At 35.4% G+C, this 20,542-nt stretch overlaps 1 protein-coding gene across 8 annotated transcripts in view; it reads left to right on the forward strand.

The window, feature by feature from the left end:
- Positions 1-19,850, forward strand: part of AFTPH (aftiphilin) — a 63,528-nt gene extending 43,678 nt beyond the window's left edge. For 2 of the 8 annotated variants that reach the window (XM_024133525.3, XM_007124899.4), the window contains 5 exons: positions 764-886; positions 6,481-6,541; positions 8,068-8,151; positions 12,044-12,167; positions 18,701-19,850. In XM_024133525.3, coding sequence (XP_023989293.1) covers positions 764-886; positions 6,481-6,541; positions 8,068-8,151; positions 12,044-12,167; positions 18,701-18,845 — 537 coding nt within the window. In that variant the 3' untranslated portion in view covers positions 18,846-19,850. Of the gene's footprint in view, positions 1-763; positions 887-6,480; positions 6,542-7,318; positions 8,152-12,043; positions 12,168-18,700 lie in introns of those variants that run through there. The other 6 variants (XR_003682222.2, XM_055089207.1, XM_007124901.4 and 3 more) reach the window with 6 other exon arrangements.
- The last annotated feature ends 692 nt before the right edge of the window (positions 19,851-20,542 follow it).

Raw genomic sequence — 20,542 nt, forward strand, 5'->3', positions numbered from 1 at the left:
AGCTTGGGCCTTTTTTCATGCCAGTAACCTGGATTATTACCCATTATTTTTAGTGTTTGGTAGAACATTAATGCAAAATGCTGATTTTTTTCTTCTTCTTTGTTTCTACATCCATCTTGAATTTTTTCTCTCTTACTCAAAAAGTGTGTTAGATTCATACTGGAATATGTAAGATGTTTTCCCCTCTGAAATGACTGTCTCTGCTTTGCCAGTCCAAAGAACCAAGAACTAAGGTTCCCATCTATAGTGGAGCAAGGATCAAACACTAAATTCACATTGAAGCATGTAGACATCATCACATTATATGATGTGTTTTAGAATCAGCTCTCACCTCTCCAAGCACCACCATGGTGTAATGTGTATGAAGAGTGCCCTTTCCTTCAGTTTCAGAGCTGAAACATCAGAATAATGTTGGATTCTTAGGGCGTGGATGTAATATACTGTTCTGCTTGCCTCTTCCCCACCCCCACCATCCCATGTGCTTATGCTTTTGTGTGACAGTGATAACCAGGCACTTTACAACAAATCCAGTTCAATTACAATGTCTCGCTTCAAAAAGTTTGGATTCCAAAGGTATTATTATGAAACATTTCCCATTATAGTGCTGTAAGATTTTCACTAAGCAAAATTTAGGACTAGTTCCTTTTTGTCTTCAGTTCTTTTCTGATAACCTGTTTTCTTTCTGCTTTCTGCTAGATTAACTTTCTTGTAAAGTTTATGGGCTGATCCTTCCCCCCATTAATGGCTAATATGCCTTTTTCAGGGTATGTTAGAGCCCACCAAGGAACCACTGAAACCACTATCTGCTGCAGAGAAAATAGCTTCCATCGGTCAGACAACCACTGTGTCACCAGAAATGAACACATGTACATCTGACCAATTCCAGGTAAAAATATCTGGATGTATATAGGTATCTTTATGCATGTATATACACGTATGTCCACACACATTGTTGTTTCCCTTAATATATAACTTTTAGTTTTTAAAATATTTTTAAAATTTAGTTTCATGATGGATGTGATTTCAGTTACTTATTAACATCCCTTGAAATACAATGAGCAAATTCTCTTTAATTTTAAAAAATAGAAAAGGCAATTTGAGAACTGGCTGGTTATGGGTAAGTCCTTTCATCCTATCCAGGACTTAGTCTTTTTACCTATAAAATGAGGACTTTGAAGCAGGCATCTCTAAAAATGCCTTACAGCTTGAACATTATATGATCATTATTACTGACATACAAATCTGGTAAGTGCTAGATCTCAAAAAAATGGAAAACACTGCATTTATACCAGCTCTTCAAGCCTGCTATTGTGTGTTTTTCCTGAAGCCTGCAAAAATTTTATAAAGTAATAAAATTTAGGTGAGTTTATTACATCAAAAACTGTTGTTTTGAGAGTTTGAATAAAGCTGTTAAGTTAAAAATGATGTAGCCTTTAACAAAACATTCTATGGATTAGGAAAAAAAGAAAGCTCTCTTACCTTTCTTATCCTTTACCTCCTTGGGACATTTAAGCACAAATCGTATTTCAGTCTAATATGTTTAATATCAAAGCCTTCCCTCTCACTTTTTATCTGGGAGAACATAGCCACTTTGGTTTGCTTACTTTTCCGACATCGAATTAGAAACTGACTCAGTGCTGGTTAAACATTGTTTTTTAAAATATTAGTATTCTTAATGAACATTACCATTTCTAAAACATATTCTTGCTGTGTTTGTCATTTCTTAACCTTAAATATCATCTTTGATTATGTCTAACACAATAATGGATGTTCGGACAGCCTTTTCCAAAATGTGTGTTCCATTGAACACTAATCTCCAGAAATGCTCCACTAAAGAAGGGTTCCATAGTGAAGTACGTTTGGGAAATATTTCATAGCATACCCTACAACCACCCTTGGAGATTCACAACCCACACATTAAGGACTCTGAAGAATCTTGCAGTGAATAATCCTATTTAATTTTACTTCATTTCTCAAATTTACTTGGCCACAGGACCCTTTTCTGAAGAACATACTTTGGAAAATAATTTTGTAAAGCAAGGTCCTACTTTCTCAGGTGTGTTTCAAGAAACATCTAATATTACTGCTATGTACCACTGTGGTTTATACTTGGGCTTAGCTTAAACATCCCTCTGAAGCCAGTTTATTACTGGCACTGAATTTAGTGGGCAAGGGGACCTAATGCGTAGGATGCCTGGCCTTACTGATGGTTGGGCAGATTGTCTCAGTAGGTTGAATCTGTCCTTAGCTCTCTTCTTTTCACTGGCCTTATATTGCCCTCTGGCTATCACCTGCTCTCCCAGGCCTGCCATGTCTATGCAGGTTCCAAAATTACTTCTCCCACAGCACATTCTCACTTCTGCCTCAGTCAGCATTCTTATTCCTACAATGCTAGGTATTAGGAAAGTAATTTGAGTAACTGCCTGGTATGTTTTCTGGAAATGGAGCTGTTCTTACTTGAGGGCCACTTGTTGCTACTTTTACTTGCCTCCTTCTCCTCTTCTCCTCTATCCAAGCACTTCCACGTGTTACAGCCCCATAAGTTATTGCTTATTTTATCAGAGTTAGCTGTCACCTGTCATTTTTGCCTAGTCATACCTCATACTTATCATCTTTCGTATATAATTTAATTATAGACTTGATTAAAAGTCTAGATAACCTAATAAAAAGCATGTGTGTTAATTTAATGGAAGGTTTTTAATAGAAATTAATGTGTGTTAATTTAATGGAGGTTAGTTGCAGCTCCATATGTATTCAGCTGCTGCCACCTCTATGCATACATATATACCCCTATGTACTTGTAATCAAGGGACTCTCTCCCTATTTATAGGCAAGTGTAGGAATTTTCAGCAACATTTAAGCATATCTAACATTTTTGCTGGAAGATGGAACTTGGTCTCTTGCTACTTATATTTTTTAAAAGCTCTTTTTAAGCAAATACATCCTTTTATTCTGTTTCATGCACACATTTCTCTTTTTAAAAAATACACCTATAAATAATGAATTAACAAGTTTATTCTATACTTTTTTATGGTAGTTTGTGATCCTCACTGGCTTTAGTTTTTAGGCTTTTGGGAAACCAGTGAAAACAATATTTCCCAGTGGAAATTCAAACTTATTTCTGAATTGACTTGAGCCTGTGTAGGTCTGCATTCTAACATTCAAATTGAAGATTTCAGCATGCATATCAGAATTTTGTGCTGAGATGCCTAACCTCCATCACTAGATTGCGTGACCTTTGCTTGGCGCCATACTTCTGATTCAGGTTAAGATATTTACACATCTGAAATGCATTGTAAAGATTCTCTATATAAAGTGATATTTCTTACCACTATTCTTTGGCATGCAATGTATATATTATATATACATTATATAAACATGTATATATTTTTCACTTAACGTTTTGGCCATGCAGTCTTTCTCCTAGTGATAATTTTCAGATGAAACAGCCATAGCCATTAGTGCTAGAAGCTTAGCAAAATGTGTCAGGAAAGACCTGTTCAATACCTAAATTTCCCCCCGCCCCCTCCCAAAACGTATAGCAGACCTTCCTCTGATGTTTTGGCATCATTGAACAGTGACTTTCAAACTTAGCATAGTTGTATAATTCTCATTACGACTGCATTCTTCTTGGTCTGTCTTTTCTATTTCAGTTTGGTACCCATTGAATTTTTATCTTCCACATCAGTCTGTACTCATCAGTCTTATAGCCATTGCATCTCTTGTTTAGGAATTTAATATTGTACTAACAACTGTTAATGTTTTTTTTTACTTTTACCTGAAAAAACAGTTTATAGGTAAAAAGCAGTAGTGATACTTTTTGTTGTTGTTATTTGTATCTTTATCCACTGAATTTCAAGGTCACACCATTCATGGTGCCATTATTGATTCCCCTCTAAGATCAGTACTTTAACCATACTTTATTCACTGCTGAGTAAATTCAGCTCTCTGGCTAACAGTTATCCAACTAGTCACCACTAGCAAACTTCTTTTCTTAGGCTACTTTATGTTGCTATTTCAGTTGTGAATCAGAGTTTTAGAGTTAGAAGAAAGAAAAAATGACTATCTAGCACTGTACTCTCTTTTTACACTTAGAAAACATATTTGGAGAGACTAAGTGATTTACCCAAAAGCACACATCAGTGCTGTAGCTAGGACTAGAACCAGAGTCTCCTGTCTCTAGTCTTTTCTTTCCCCCTCTTTTTATTATGACCTTGTCTCCTTTCTTTTGTCTCCGCAGTAATCATTCATGCCACATTACTTTAAGTTGTTTGAAAATGTTTTATTCCAGTGCTTTCTCTTTAAGTTGCCTACTTGTCTGTGCCGTTAGTTAGCCTATAATTATTTAGGTATCTGTTTTTCATCTGTCTCTTTTCCACTAAATTTTGATTCATGATTTAGCACCTCATTATTACAATATTGGCTGTCTTCAAAATGCCATACACCTCTGTGAGAAGCTAAAATTCCAGAAAATCACTGAAATATTTCAAAACATCCAGCTCCTTGACATCATTTAGGTAAAACATGTTAATGAAAGACCTTTGCTCCATTTACCCAGAAACTTTGGTATTATGTAAATCTGGGTTTGGTGCATCCAGTCAGTGTTGAATAGTTCCAAAGGTGTTTCTGATCTAGAAGTAGAATAATATAAGTTGAATCTGTTGGAATGCCTAGAGCTTTTTGTTTGTTTTTGAGATCAGCTAAAGAAAATCTTTTCTAAATGTTATTTATCGGTCTTGCAGGTAGGTTATAAACTAGATTTTCACCAGGATTTTTTAAAATTTTATTTGAAATAATTATAGATTCACAGGAAGTTGCAAAGGTAGTACAGAAGAGGTGCCTTGTGTCTTCACCAGTTTCCCCCATGATTACATCTTACATAATCATAGTACAATATCAAAACCAAGAATCTGACATTTGTGCAATATGTGTGTGTAGTTCTCTATGTCATCTTTCCATGTGACCACCTCCACAGTCAGCATACAGCATTTCTTCCATTGCCACAGCCAAGCCCCCGCCCTACCCCACTCCAGCTCCCACAACTCTCTCTCACCCCTGGCAGCCACGAATGTTAGTGTTTTATTTTGTTTATACCTAGCCCCTCCACCTCCAGGCCCGACTTATATGGGGGAGACTAAGTGCTTATAGTAACATGCCTATAATTGGTTATCAAAGCAATTGTATTATAATGTCATGGGATTGGACTTTCAAAAATAGCCGATTCATGTTCCCTTCCTACAGGGAACAATGTCTTCGTCTACACAGAAAAAATGATTATAAAGTTTTTTTTTTTAATTTATTTTTTTATATTTTATTCATTTTATTTTTGGCTGCGTTGGGTCTTTGTTGCTGCGTGCGGCCTCTCTCTAGTTATGGTGAGCGGGGGCTACTCTTTGCTAAGGTGCACGTGTTGCTCTGCGGCATGTGGGATCCTCCCAGGCCAGGGCTCTAACCCGTGTCCACTGCCTTGGCAGGCAGGTTCCTAACCACTGCACCACCAGGGAAGTCCCGATTATAAAGTTTTAATAAGTGCCTACCTTACAGTAAAGCATGGTGGTGAGCAATACAGAAAAAAAAAGATGGCAACATGTTGATAGTAAGAGTCTAATAAAACACAGGTTATTTCAATAATTGTTGCCAACACCACCCTCAAAATAAAAGAAGAAAATGATAAAAAGGCATTTTTCTTCTTGTCAAGAATATTCTTAAAATAAAGCAGTGATCATTTTTAAATGTTTTGTACTACCTTCCATCTTCTATGTATCATTTGCTCATTTTATCTTTATGTGTTTGGTAGTTAACAGAATTTTAAAACCTAGAATACTCAAATGAGTTCTGAGTATACTTTTCAGTACATTATTTTAAAAATTAAATTCTATTACTGATTATAAGTAATTTCTAAATTAAAGAGATGATTAATTTTTTTAAATTTTTATATATAAGGAAACCAACTAAATTAACCATACATGTTTATACAACTAGTTACTTAGTCTTTAATAACCCAAGTTGCCTCACTTTCAGTGGTACCTTCTCTATTGCATTATATTATCTATTAAGAAATTTTAAGTGGATAGTCATTTAAAATAAAGTGGATAACTCTTTAGTGAAAACAAATCAGTGACGTTTTAAAATATTTTTATTGTAATCAAGCCAGTAGTTTAAATCATGATTTGAAAATAGATTGAAATCTTGACATAGGATCAGTCCATAAATTTCTGTTTGAAAATGTAAAGATAATTCCATTTCTCAGATACAACATTTTTAATGTCAACAAGCTGTACTGTTTATAAATTTTGCAATTTCAGTTTGTGTTAATATTTGTAGATAACCTTCTGAAATTGTAAATTATCCCAATTTTGTCTTTAGGTATCTTATTGCCTAATGATCTTGCTATAATAGTGTTTCGTTTTATTTTTAAGGATTCTTTATGTTGCTACAACCTATACTGATTAATTTTGATTTTTTGGTTTTCAACTCTAGGAGTCTCTACCACCCGTCCAGTTTGACTGGAGTAGCAGTGGCCTTACTAACCCTTTAGATGGTACGTCTCTCCGTAGAGCCTCTAGCACCAGAGCTAGAGTTAAGAAAGCTACAAAGTTCAGACAGACTTCTCTCTGCTGACTTCCTTTTTTGTTTGAACATAACTTCTTATCTTTGGAAATTCAGGCTTTCTTTCTGAATAGTGATTGCTCAAGAAACCAGCTGTTACTATTATTAACAGTATTAATGTCCATATATAGGTAGTAGTAGCCAGATAAAATTTTAGTTTCTTTATCTCAAGTCAAAAACAAGCTTCTTTATTTTTCACAAATATCTAGGCAGTTTAAATGATATTTTAGGTAAGACCAATTTACTTGAAATTTTTTTCTGTAGTTTTAGTTTATGGAATTTTCTTGGATGCAAAGTCTTGTGTGTAGAGGCTGCTTTAAAGCACAAAGCACAATTATTTAACCAAAAACAATGTGCAAATAGATCCATATTTATTGACTCAAAGTAGTTTTCAGATTTAATAATATTTTATAGTGCACTTATATGCAAATGAAAAATGAATGATTTTCATGATCCTTTTCTAAAACTTATCTCAAAATACTAGTAGGTAGTTCCAGAAATAATTGGTTTTACTTATGGCTTTAAGAGAAAATCCTGAAAAACGATTAACTTATTCCAATAAGGTGGGATTTTTAAATAATACAAAATGCTAGTTTTCCTGTGTGTTGACATCACAAGTTTTAATTGGACTCTAAGGTATAATTACTCTTACTCCTTATACTTCATAAGTTGTTTGAGCCATGGTCTAAAACACCTGTTATTCTATCAGCTTTGCCTTAGAGTGGGGGATCCCCGGATATCTGGAAAGCATCCAATTGAATATCCGTGCTGAAGGAAAGCCTGGATGCACCTTCTGCTGTTGTCTGGTGTCTTATTCAGTCAAATCATCATGCTTTTTATTAACAAACAACTTCTTTAAAAATGTATACTATTTCTGATTACTGTTTCAGAGTTAAAGGGGAACAGTACAGCTTGAGGTTGCACATCAGGGTAGGGCAGTTATGACATTCCTTATTACATTATTTTATTTTAAACTAAGTTAATGTACTGGTGCCTGTCCTGAAACTGACAACTTTGTCACTTTTAAAAAGCATTAATTAGAAACCAACACTACTAACATAAAAGATTTATTTGGGCATGTACAGTGATTTAATGTTGGGTTGAGATTAAAGTATTGTTTCCCTTTAACGGGTATACGTTCCCCTTGGTCTTTCTGGTATGGCTTCGAGTTTCGATTGAAAGAACCGAACTCCTAACTAAAACCTTACTAAGTGTCAAATTATTTACGTTGTACATGAGAAAATGTACATTGAATTAAATTGTTACTTTAGAAATGTCCTTAGCAGTGAAAAACTAATACTGTACACATTGTTTTAATGTTGATTTTTAAATATGTAATGACTACTAATTATAACCTGCATGTTCAAGTGTGTGTCTTACCCCTTTTTACACATAACCCCTCCTCCCTTGGCTTACCTTCTGTGTGGCTGCCTACCAACACGGTCACTGAATTTCAAGCTAGTGGAGGTTCCACTCTTCTGAACCTTGATTTCTTTGGGCCCGTGGATGACAGTAGCTCTAGCAGCAGCACCACAATCCCAGGTCAGCAGAGTGTTAAAACCATAATTCTAGTTTATTTACTAAAAGCATGACCACATCACTTGACTTTCCTATAAACAAGGAAACAAGTAGATTGTATTCTCTATAATGTCTGCCACTTTTCTTTCATCTATGTACTGTTATTTTCTAGTAGTATAACTATAACAAATGACTTATGTGAAATGTATTTTAAGGAAAGCTTTGTCAGAGTGTAATATTCAGAGCTGAAAGTAGTTTCTAGATATAAAACAGCCCTAATGTCCTTTCACAGTTAAAGGCAGGGTTTTTTTCCCCCCCTGTAAATAGAAAATGTGATATTTTATATGCTTATTTTTAAAGCATATTCTACAAAGCCATTTGAAAAATACAAATTTAGAGATATAAGAATATTTTAGTACACAAAGATGACTTTACATTATAGTGTCTGTGATAATAGAACCTTTTACAAATTCTAGCATTCAATTAGTTGTTCAGTAGTGCTGCTAAATGTATAATTAGGTTCCAAAATGTTGGCGTCTAGCACTTAGTTATATAGTCCCACATAGAATTATTACTGTTTTTATGTAGCTCTTGAATAGAAAGTTTACTGTTTTCCATGGAGGAAAAAAAAAATGTTAAAGGTAATAATAGAAAATAATTGCTATGAGATACTAAAAGCTAGAAATTAAAACTTACTGGAGTGCCTGTTAAATTAATGTTCAGCCTGGCAAAAGTTCAGTTCATTGACCAAAGGCCTAATGTACTTTGTCATTTTCTAACTGAATAAACAATTAAAATATAATGGCATTTTTATGTTTACATTTTATTTAATATGATTTTAATGACTCCCTGTCTTCCCAACTTGTGATCTGGTAATCATGCCCATTGATACCAGACGGCTGTTGAGGTGCTATATAGATGCCGATGCCCAGAATGCATAGGGAGGGTCCCTCTCAGTCCCCACTAGGATCAGTTAGACAGCCAGCCTGGTTCCTGAGAATCTGCTGGTTTTGTTCAGCTAGATAACCCTGCCACCCACTTCTAGCAATTTAGGAGCCATGATGGGAAACGGGGGAGACTAAGACAGTCAGCTAAGGGTGAACCTGGGACCCAGAATGCCCTTCTCCAAGAGCTGGTTATGGAAATCTGATTGTGCTATAAGGACATTCCAAGGCCGTTTTGTAGAATGACTGGATTCCGCAAATCTAATCCCCTGGTTATCATTTTCATTGTTTCCAAGATTTTACAAGCATATGAAAACCTAATGTGTCTGGTTTTGACTTCAAAATATTTCACTATTTAAATTACTTCTAAATACATGTGAGCTATGGAATGACCTGGGTGAGCTAATTAGTTTTTAATACTTAGTGGGGGGAAGAAACCCAAAAACTTGTGTATCAGTTTCCTTATTACTATAATCCCAAGAATGAATTACCAAGCTCCTACTTTTAATTTGCTCTCAGCTTTGTTTCTTCATGGACTGTATCATAATTTAAATGAGGTCACTATTTTTGGGTGTCTAAAAACCTGGTTTAAATTTAATTTTTGGCTACATTTCAAACTCAGTTAAAAATCACCCGTAAGAGCACAAATCATCTGACCGAATAAAGAAGTACAGAAATGACCTGATAAACCAGGCTCAGTATACATACACAGCTTTGAGAAGAGCAAGCAGTTTCAGAAGCTTAGAGCTGTAATGGAAATGAAATTAGCATGGTCAATGGTGGTCCTCATTACTTTGGAACCTTTTCAATATTTTCTTTCCGTATTTTCATTAATATACTCTAGCTGCTGTGTAAATCTGATTACTATAAATTTGCTTTGGCTTGTTTTATTGCTATTGGGTTTTGTTAAAACTTACCATCAAGCTACAGGTGTCAACACTTTCCTGAGTATTCCATTTCACCACTTGCTTGCACTTTTTCTGACTTGTTTCTGGGAAAGTCATTTTGTCAGCTTGCGGTTATTTAATTATTTTGTGTTTGAGACTTAGGAGGTTGGCATAGAACTTGGTTGGCTAGCTTTATTTATGTAACTAAACTATGCCTCATTAAGGTTCTGTTAAAAAAAAAACTCTTCCATTAAAAAAATTACTCTCTAGTTTTTTGTGTAGAGTAAGTAGTTGTCTTGTTTTTGAAAAGTATAAAATATAGCCATAGTACTTTTTTTGGTGACAATGGATTTGGGGGGTTGGGGGAGGTTGAAGGGTTTTTTTTTTAAATCTCCCACTTCACTGTTTGACAGCCAAGTTGTCAGTATTGTATAAACCCAACTAAATTTTTACTAGCACTTTCCTGTTGCCAGTCAGAATGCAGTTGTTTACTCTGCATTGTGCATTCACCATCTACTTAAATTTTGTGGTTACTTGGAATCTAACCTTTCATAGTGGAGGAAGGAGGTGCTTTGGGTTCATCTGGTCCCTTTACAGGCATCTGTAAATTTTTACATTTTAATTGCAACCTTAATACTTATTATAGAAATACAAAGAAAGGGCCTTTTAAATTATATTTTGAAACTGTACCTTAATGAAATACTAAAAACTTGGGAGAGTCAACAAACATTTTCTATAGCCTTCCTCCCTTGTTGGACATGGTAACTGTGGAAGCCGCTTTTGCTAGTATGATTTCTGTAAACATCTGAGATCTGTGTTTACATCTGCTAGTCAGCTACAAAGTTAGTTAATAGAAGGCAGGTCCTGATTTTTTTTCTTAACCTAGAAATATCCTAAATGAGGAAACTTGTTTGTTAATATCGATATGGTACATGTATATATAATTTTATCTACGGATCTTAGGGCTTTTTTAGAAATAATAAGTAGAAATTGATGAAGCTATAAGACATTTGTACTTACAGTCTGCTTTTCTGTTATACTCTGAAACTACTGAATTTGCTAAAACCAGAGAGTGTAGGATTAAAAATTTTTTATCTGAGTTGAAAAGCTTTATTTATTTTCCAAAGCTTAGCTTGAGTTGAAAATATTAATTGTTCCTTGTTTTTTTGTAGTCATCATATTTGATATAAATTAATATTCAAGGGAAGTTTTAAAATACGTATGTATATTTTAATGAAGTCAGATGGGAAGGATTTTAATAGATTTTACAATAAATCTAATCCTCTAACTCAGCTTTGTTTTGAATTTTTCCAACAAGATATTTGAACTGTTAGCCACTAGATTCAGCTATGAGACAATAGAAGTATAACCCTTGAGACAATTTTCATTTTGTTCAAAAGTAGTGCTTTTATTCACTTTTTCTGATAATATTTTACCATCCCCACTTCTTACCTGAAGAAAGAACAATGTGGTATATAACTTTTCTTTAGTAATAATTTGATACCTTGTGTAATATTTCATGTCCTCAGATAGTCAGAATATATTTAAACTAACCAAATCATTTACTGTATCTGAGACTTTATATTAACTTACAAATTTGGGGGTATGGACGAAAATAATGGAGGATAAATGGTCAGGGAGGGGAGGGAAAAGGGAGGTTCAAAAAATGAGGTTAAAATCAGTCAATTTTAAAATTGAGGTGTCATATTATGTAACAAATCATGTGCATTCTATTTATAAAACATTGATAACCTTCATATCACAAACAAATACAAAATTTAGGGAGCTTTCTATAGCAGATAGAATTTTTTAGAAGTATTTTGATGGTATCTTCTACATAAACGTTAGATTAATTAAGGCTGTGTTTATACCAAAGTGGAATTTTAAGAGTATTTTCCTACTTTATAAAAACTCTGAAGAGTGGAATTTATAATTTAAAAAATAAATGCAGTATTACAGTGTTCTAAAGATGTGTTGTGCTTATAAAGACTCAGATGTTTACAGAGTAATTGCCTTTTGCATCTTGGATTGTGGCTGAGTACCCATTGCAGCTTGCCATCACTGACTATCATTTTATACTATAAGGTGTGGATCCAGAGTTGTATGAGCTAACAACTTCTAAGCTGGAAATCTCCACCTCAAGCCTCAAAGTGACTGATGCATTTGCGAGACTCATGTCCACAGTAGAGAAGACAAGCACATCTACCAGGTAAAAGCTAGTGCTCATTACACCCTAATTTTGAATTCTGTGTTGAACAAAGTAGCCCAGATGGAAAAGCACATAAGTTGGCAGTATTTCAATATATTATATTAAAATTCACTTTACATTTATAAAACCAATAGATGCCTAATTCCAGAAAATAGTATCAAATTATGTTTAATTATGGATTTACTAGAGCGGAGCTATTTCATGAGAGACTGGAAAGGGCTGACAGATGTTGTTTTCTCTCCTTCCCTACCCCTACGCCCAACTTTGTAGAGAAGAATCTGATAAAAGAATTGAGATCATAAAGCCATTACAGAAATGCTCCCCCTTTTCTTTCATAACTACTGAGATGATCATCTTTGGGAACCCAGTTTCACACTTCCAGAGTCACCTAGGCTGATCCTTTCACCTCTGGGCTAAGAGAGAGTAGGGAATGGCCACTGTTTTATTTTCTGAATTTTCGCTGATGTGTAGCTCCTCTGATTTGGGTCGTGAAGCCTTGCTTTTAACAAGCTTTCTGGGAGCCCCTCGGGCAGGGCCTTTAGAAAAGCAGTTATCTCAGATACAGGAATGTCATGTGGGCGTTGTATGCAGGATTCAGGAAACCTTTAGTTTTACATAATTAAGCACTGGAATAATCCATTGCTTTGACATGTTAGCCATAAGAATAAGGCTGTTTCTAATAAGAAGGTAATCATTATGAACCAGGAAATCACTACTGCAAGAGCAAATATTGGTTGATTGGCATACTAACTCTGCTCTACCAAATCTATGATTCATCAGCACTTTAAAGTGAAAATATTTACCTGTTTTTGCCCAGTTAGGCAGAGATATTATAGCTCTTTCCCCTGTTTAAATACATTCCACTCACACGTCAAATTCAGATTTATCTTTTAAATCAATTCTTCTGTAGAAAAACATCCATTTAATAAAGCCATGTTTTCCTTGCAAATAATAAATGCTTACCTGTCTTAAAACTTTGGCTTGAATTATCACATCGCCTTTAAAACTGTGTTGTGTGCTTAAGTATCCATTCAACAGATATTTATTATTACTAATACAATTAATATTTATAATCATGAAAATCCATTATTATTTGTTTTATAATTAAGGCTACCCTGAACTTTTCCCAAGAATGGGTTTGTAGTCTGCACGTTCTTGTTTAGCCACAGATTCTCTCCCTTGTTCTTATCACCCCTATTTCTTTGTAGTAACACTACCTGGCGCTGTTAAAGCCTCCTGTTAAGTGAACTTGCTTGTAAATGAAGCTAGTGTGGATTTTTTGCTTGCTTTCTAACTTCTCTTTCCAAATAAATCATATTTTCAAATTAATGTTCTCCTTATACAAATTTCTCATCCATTTTTTTCTATATATGTTAACCAAAAGCTAATGACTTTTAAAACAAACAGACAAACAGAAAACTGACGCTTTTATCGTTGGGCTTTCTCCTGCTACTTTTTGGACAACTTTTTCTAAGGACAGTCCTAGTGTTTCCTCACCTTTTTCCCTCTGCAGTCTCACTGAGTGAACTGTAGTAGTGTTGAAAGTCCCGGTGGTGAGAATTCATTCTTTGTGCCAGTAGGAGGAGCTCTAAGCCACATTGTTAACTTGCTTGCTCTCCTAACTTTTCAACTCACCCTTAAAACATTCTGTACACTAGGGCACTCTTCCAACTCCTACCACTTTAAGTTATTTTCATTTTTTCTCTTATTCTGTACTATTATGGAATGAACTGAAACTATAGTGTGTATCCTGGGGTCAGTGTTGTAACTGCATTGAATTAGTCTCTGGTACCTGTCCAGCTTCACATTTAAAACAAAATAAATTGCAAAGAAAACAAGTTGTCAACTTTTGTGTTTTCTCTTTGGAGGAATTAACTATTTGAAAGTGGTGAGAAGTGCAAATATTCACAAGTCTTATAATTAGAAGGTAATACTGTAAAATGCCCCCATGAGTGATTCTCAGTTGTACAGGGAAGAGAAAGGCGGGGTGGCATAATTCCAAAGGAATTTTAAGAATCTTTGTTGTTTTTTGGTTTTGCTTCATTTTTTGTTTTTGTTTTTGAATAAAATAAAATTTAAAGTGTATACACCTCCTCAAAATCTTGGCTTTTGTCAATACACAGAAGATAGATTGAAAAAGCACTGAGGAACTGTAGGGTAAGAAAAGGTTAAGAAACAGTGGTCTAGGTAGAGGAAATTTGCCATGTAACAAACAACATCCCATACTCTTTTCCAAATGCCTTTGCATATGTAAGAGAAGGTACATGTGCTCTTCACTTTCTAAACATAGGCTGTGAAAGTGACTTCTTATTTTAAAGAAATGCAAGTTCTCAGTTTTAAAATAGTTCCATCTTCTTGCTTACCTTTTCTAATATAGAGAAAAATTATTTCCTAATCTTAATCAGTGGGTAGCCAGCTAGTTAGTAGCTACAGACCTCTAACTGAAGATTATACAGGCCAGAGGACTAGTTGCCAAAAGGCATGCATGGTTTTTTCTTTTAATTTTTTTGAACTTTTAATTGAGATATAATTCACATGCCATGAAATTCACCCTTGTCAGGTGTACAAGTCAGTGGCTTTTAGTATATTCGCAAGGTTGTGCAACCATTACTGCTAATTCCAGAACATTACTATCTAATTCCAGAAGATTTTTATCATCCCCAAAAGAAACCCCGTACCCATTAGCAGTCACTCCCTATATGCCAGTTTTCCCAGCCCGTGACAGCTATTAATCTGCCTTCTATCTCTGTGGATTTGCATATTCTGGTTATTTCATACTAACAGAATAATACATAATATAGCCTTTTGTGTCTGGCTTCTTTCAGTTAGCATAGTGTTTTCAAGCTCAGCCAAGTTGTTGCATGTATTGGCACTTTCTGTTCCTTTTTATGGGTGCATAATATTCCATTGTGTGGCTATACCACATTTTGCTTATCCCGTTAATCAATTAATGGACATTTGGGGTGTTTTCACTTTTTGACTGTTATGAGTAATGCTGCCATGAGCATTCATGTACAAGTTTTTGTGTAGACAAATGCTTTCAATTTTCTTGGGTGTGGAACTTCTGGGTCATATGGTAACACTGTTTAATTTTTTGAAGAACTACCAAACTGTTTTCCAAAGCAGTGGCCCCATTTTGCATTTCCACCAATAAAGTTTGAGGGTTCCAGTGTCGCCACATTCTCACAAGGCTTGTTACTGTCTTTTGGTTATAGTCATCCCAATGGGTATGAAATGATATCTCATTGTCATTTTGATTTACATTTCCCTGATGGCCAATGATATTGAGCAGTTTTTCAGGTGCTTATTGACCAGTTGTATCTCTTCTTTAGGGAAGTTGTTGTTGTTGTTAAGAACTCTTTACATATTCTGCATACTAGACCTTTATCAGATACAGGATTTGCAAATATTTTATCTCATTCTGCAGGCTGTTTTATCACTTTCTTGGTAGTGTCCTGTGAAACACAGATGTTTCTTAATTTTGATGAAGCCCTATATACATGTGTATATGTGTATATATCTATATAGATATACATATATGTATACATAAATATGTACATATATATTTCATTGCTTGTGCCTTAGGTGTCATATCTAAGAAACCATTGCCTACTTCAAGGTCAGGAAGGGTTACACCTAGGTTTTCTTTTAAGAGTTTTAAAGTTTCAATTCTTATATTTAGACCTTTGATGTATTTTGAATTAATTTTTGAATATGGTGTAAGGTAGGGGTCCAACTTCATTCTTTTGCACGTGGATATCCAGTTGTACCAGCACTGGTTGTTGAAAAGACTGTTTTTGCCCCCATTTCCCTCTTGTTGAAAATCAGTTTAACCATAAATGTATGGGTTTATTTCTGAACTCTTAATTGTACTGCCTTGGCCAAAAGGATAAATCTTAACTAGGGAGAGTATAAATCAAAATTAGGTCACTGCCTTTGGCTTCGAGGATAGGTCATGATGTAACTTTTTATTTTCAAATTCCCCTCAAGCATTTTCTTCTTTCTTATATTCTAAGAAAACTAGATCACATCAACGCATAGCGACTACAGATAAATGCACAAACTATGAACTATGTAAACTTTTTCTTATTTTTAAATACAACTTCACACAGCCTTCAAGTAGTGTCTCTGAAATAAGGCAATTGGTAGAAACTCTAGAATAATATTTACCAACCATTCCTTGGGTGAAAACTTCTTCTTTGTTCTCCTTCCCCACACCCCAACTGCACTCCACAAATGAGAAGTCCATTTAGGTGCAATTTTACTGGTTACTGTTTTTAATAATTTTTTAATCTTTACAGAAGCAGTAAGAGTAGAAAGTTAGAAAATAGACAAAAATTTTTTAATGAAAGTATCACATTCTTACCAGTCAGATCACTATAACTCCTTAGTGCATATTCTTTCAAATCTTTATCTTTGCAAATATACACATATGGGTGTTGTTTTAATCAAAAAGGAGATTTTATAGTCTATATGGAATTGAGCCTTCCCTTGCAGTCAGTGGTCTCCATCTACTGATTTCAGTAAATTTTCATTTCATCTAATACCCGGGCTGTATGTATTCAAATTCCCCAACAATGTCCTTTCTCTCTGCTTTCTCCAAATCAACATCCAATCTAGGACTATTGTACGTAGCTGTTACGGCTAAGTCACTTTTAACCTAGTATATCTACCCCCATCCCTTCTGTTTGCTTTTCAGTTTAATAACATTAGCTTGTTGAAAAGATCTGTCCACTTGTCCTGCAGAATGTCCCAATCTCTGGATTTGTCCATTTGCTTCCTTCAAGTGGTTTTCAAATATTTCTCTATTCCCCTTATTTCCTGTAAACTGGACATTATATCTAAAGGTTTGATGGATTCAGGTAAAACCTTTTGGCTGGAATACATCATAGGTGTTGTATCGCATCAGAAGACACATAATGTCTGGTTGACCCCATCGTGAGTGATGCTAAGATTGACCATGGTGAGGGGCTGCCCTTTCCCATGTAGTCTTCCAGTTTTTCACTTTGAGCCTAAAAAGTGAACTATCTGGTTTTATTTTGAAACGGTGCAGATAGGCAACTTCCCATCAACCATCCACTTAATAGTTTTACTATGATTTAAGTGCAATTAAAAATGTAGATTTTAATCAGAAAAAATTTGGAGTGCTATTCCATTCTTCTGAGAAATCCTGGAACTGAGTTCACTATTGGTTGATCTACTGATGGTTTCAGTGTGCCTGAAGCTGACCCCCATATTGAAGAACTTGGGCCCTAAAAGTCTGACGTTTGATTTTTCAGTTCCGTAAAATCTTTTTATTTCAGCCTGAACTTAAATGTGGTAACAACAGAAAAGTCCAGGTATAAAACAAAGACCTGCATCTATCTTTTCTTTCTTGTTTCATCTCCTGACCTCCTGCACCTCATCCCAAGGACAAAGAAAATACTTAGGTGGAAGAAATAACTTGTGTCACACCTAATACAGTACCAACTATCATTTACCATAAAAGAGAATTGGGCCTTTTAGAGTCAACAGTTTTAAATTACTTTGATCTAAAATTAATATCTTTATAACTGCAGCTATCTTTCAGTATATTTAACATCCTAGAAAAAATAAAGATTGGATTACAATCATGTGCTCAATTTGAGCCACATTCGAGGCTCAATTGGCATTTTCTGTGGCTCACCTGCTGGGAAGACCCGGGTCAGCAGAAGCTCTTCCTCTCTGTGTCGCCACACTGCTCACTTCTTATATTAGGGGCATTTCATCTATAGAACCCAACAGATTTCGAGATTTCCCCTCTCCCTGAGTCCTTCCTGCCCGTGTGCATTCTCGCATTGAGTAGCTGGCCCTAGTGCTGCGGCCTTTGGACCTACCGTCTATCTGCATCCCAGTGGGGCAGAGGCTGGGTGTTTTTGAGCTGAGGGCTTTCGGTCCTGGAATTCCCCTTTGGGGTTGAAGAAACCCTGAGGTTAAAATGACTTACAAGGACTGTGCCAGACATACTTTGCTTTATGTTGAGGCAACTTTGGTAGTTTCTCAGGGGGGAGGGGGAAATCCAGTTGGGCAGAGTGGTATTAACTAGGGCTTCAGCATTATATTTCTGCTTCGTAACTTTTTTTTTGGCTGCGCCACACAGCATGCAGGATCTTCGTTCCCCGACCAGGGATCGAACACGTGACCCCTGCAGTGGAAGAACGGAATCCTAACCACTGGACCACCAGGGAGTTCCCTAGTAACATTTTAAAAGTATGCCTAGGTAGATGCTTCTAAGCTTAAATAGAGCTGCGAGCTGTGCATAGGTACATGTGAATGTCTATGTATGTGCCTAACTGTAATGAACGTACATAAATTCGGTGTGAATCTTTGTAAGAGATTTGGCCTCTGGCACAGGAAGCACTCAACACAAAGGTATTATGAGGTTCAGGGACTGACAGGGGGAAAGATAACTCAGGTCCCCACAGATTGCTGTCTACCTTGAGAGTAGATTTTCTCCCATTTGACCTACAGCAAAAGTCACTTTAACACACTTCTCTTTTTTCATTTGTCAACAGGAAACCGAAAAGAGAAGAGCACCTGAGTGAAGAAGCCATCAAGGTGATCGCCAGCCTTCCTGACCTGACGTTCATGCATGCCAAGGTGTTGATGTTCCCAGCCACCTTGACACCTTCCACAAGCTCCCAAGAGAAGGCAGACTGATAACTGATGTGAACTGGACGGTTTCCGTTGCTTTTCCTTCCCTCCAGCCCTTCCCCACCATCAAAAGCATACCTGCTCTAATTTAAAAAAAAAAAAAAAAAAAAAAAAAATTAAAGTTCAGCTGATTTGTTGGTAAGCCGCACTAGAAAGGTATACATAATAATGTATATTTATTTACATACTGAAGTCCTAAATTTATATTAGAAACAAATGTAAATAATCGGGGTGAACATTTTTGAAGATTTATTCTTTTTGTGTTGCTGGGGTGTATACATTTATGTCTTTGTGAAATACACTGGTGGTGTCCTTCTTACAAAACTTTTGAAATAAAAAAATGAAAACTAAAAAGTCAAATCTCCACTGTCTGTGAAATCCCCTTCAGTCTTTTCAGATTGCATTGACTGTCGTATTAATTTTTCACATCATACACTGAATTACTTTTGCTCTCATAAATAAGCTCCAAGTCCCTGTTTAAATTTTTTTTTTTTTTTTAATTTTATGTGTGGTGGGTTTGTTTCAGATCTGGCTTTGTTACCATTTTTGTGCTCTTTTTTAATCTTTTCAGTCTGGCCTGTTGCTGTTTGACCTTTTGCAAGGTACTTTCATCGATTGCTCTTTTGTTCTAGGGTATGGATCATTGTCAGAACTTGATTGAAGGGGTTTAAAGAGATTGTGTCTGTTTTAAATCAGTTTGGTTTAGAGAAGGACCAAATTACATGAATGTCTTACCATGAAATTTACTTGTTACTGATTTTTTTGTTCTATCATACCACTATTTTTTGAGGATTTTGCACAGTGTAAAATGACATAATCATAGATTGCTATGGTTTAGGCTGTATATACAGTAAAAACTATGGGTTTTAAATGTTTGGGGAAATTCCTATGGAAAAAAAGAGACATGTAGAGGAACCTCTAACAAGGTTAATGTGCATGCCCAAGGTCTTTTGAGATTTCAGTGTGTAAATTTCCTTTTAGCTTACACAAAAATAAAATAATTTAAAAGAAGTTTGGCCTGGTGTCTGTACTTTGGTATCTGAGGGAAAATGTAATGAATTTGAACGTTAAGTTTTATTTCATCTTGATGTGTTTCAATCCAGAGGAAATCATTTGGTAGGGCTTCTAGTTTATTAAAACCAAGAAGAATTAGATTCTCACCCATAAGAATTTGAATCAACCCTTTAAGTAGCAGAGCTGTTTTTATGTAGAACATGAGATCATACAAGAAATTCCCATGATCTTTATAATGTCTCTTCATCAGAATTGGCAAAGTTAAATAGGGATTTGTAGGGAATTTTTTTTCTTCCCAAGGAAATATATGCATGAAATTAAGGTGAGCAGAAAATTTCTTAAAAGCACTTTTAAAATATTGTTATTAGATCAGATGTTGCTTCAGCAAAAAGTCACATGATGTATTTCAGTAAAAACAGGCAATCAGCCCAACAGTAGTCCACCTCATGGGCTATGGGAATGTTCCATTGGAACTCTTCTGCACCTCTGTCATTGACAGAGATTCCTGTGTTGCCAGGTTATTACAGGGCCATTGGAACAGTTGCCTGAGTGTAATTTAAGTAAGGCCTGGAGCAAGAATGCTTATCCAGTCCATCTCCTGCCGTTTCCCCAACTTTTTTTTTTTTTTTTTTTTTTTTCCAGAGAAGGCTTTCCTTCAGAATAGTCACAAGTCTTCAGTGCCCAGTGGA

This window comes from Physeter macrocephalus, chromosome 12, assembly GCF_002837175.3.
Source record: "Physeter macrocephalus isolate SW-GA chromosome 12, ASM283717v5, whole genome shotgun sequence".
Classification (NCBI taxonomy): Eukaryota; Metazoa; Chordata; class Mammalia; order Artiodactyla; family Physeteridae; genus Physeter; species Physeter macrocephalus.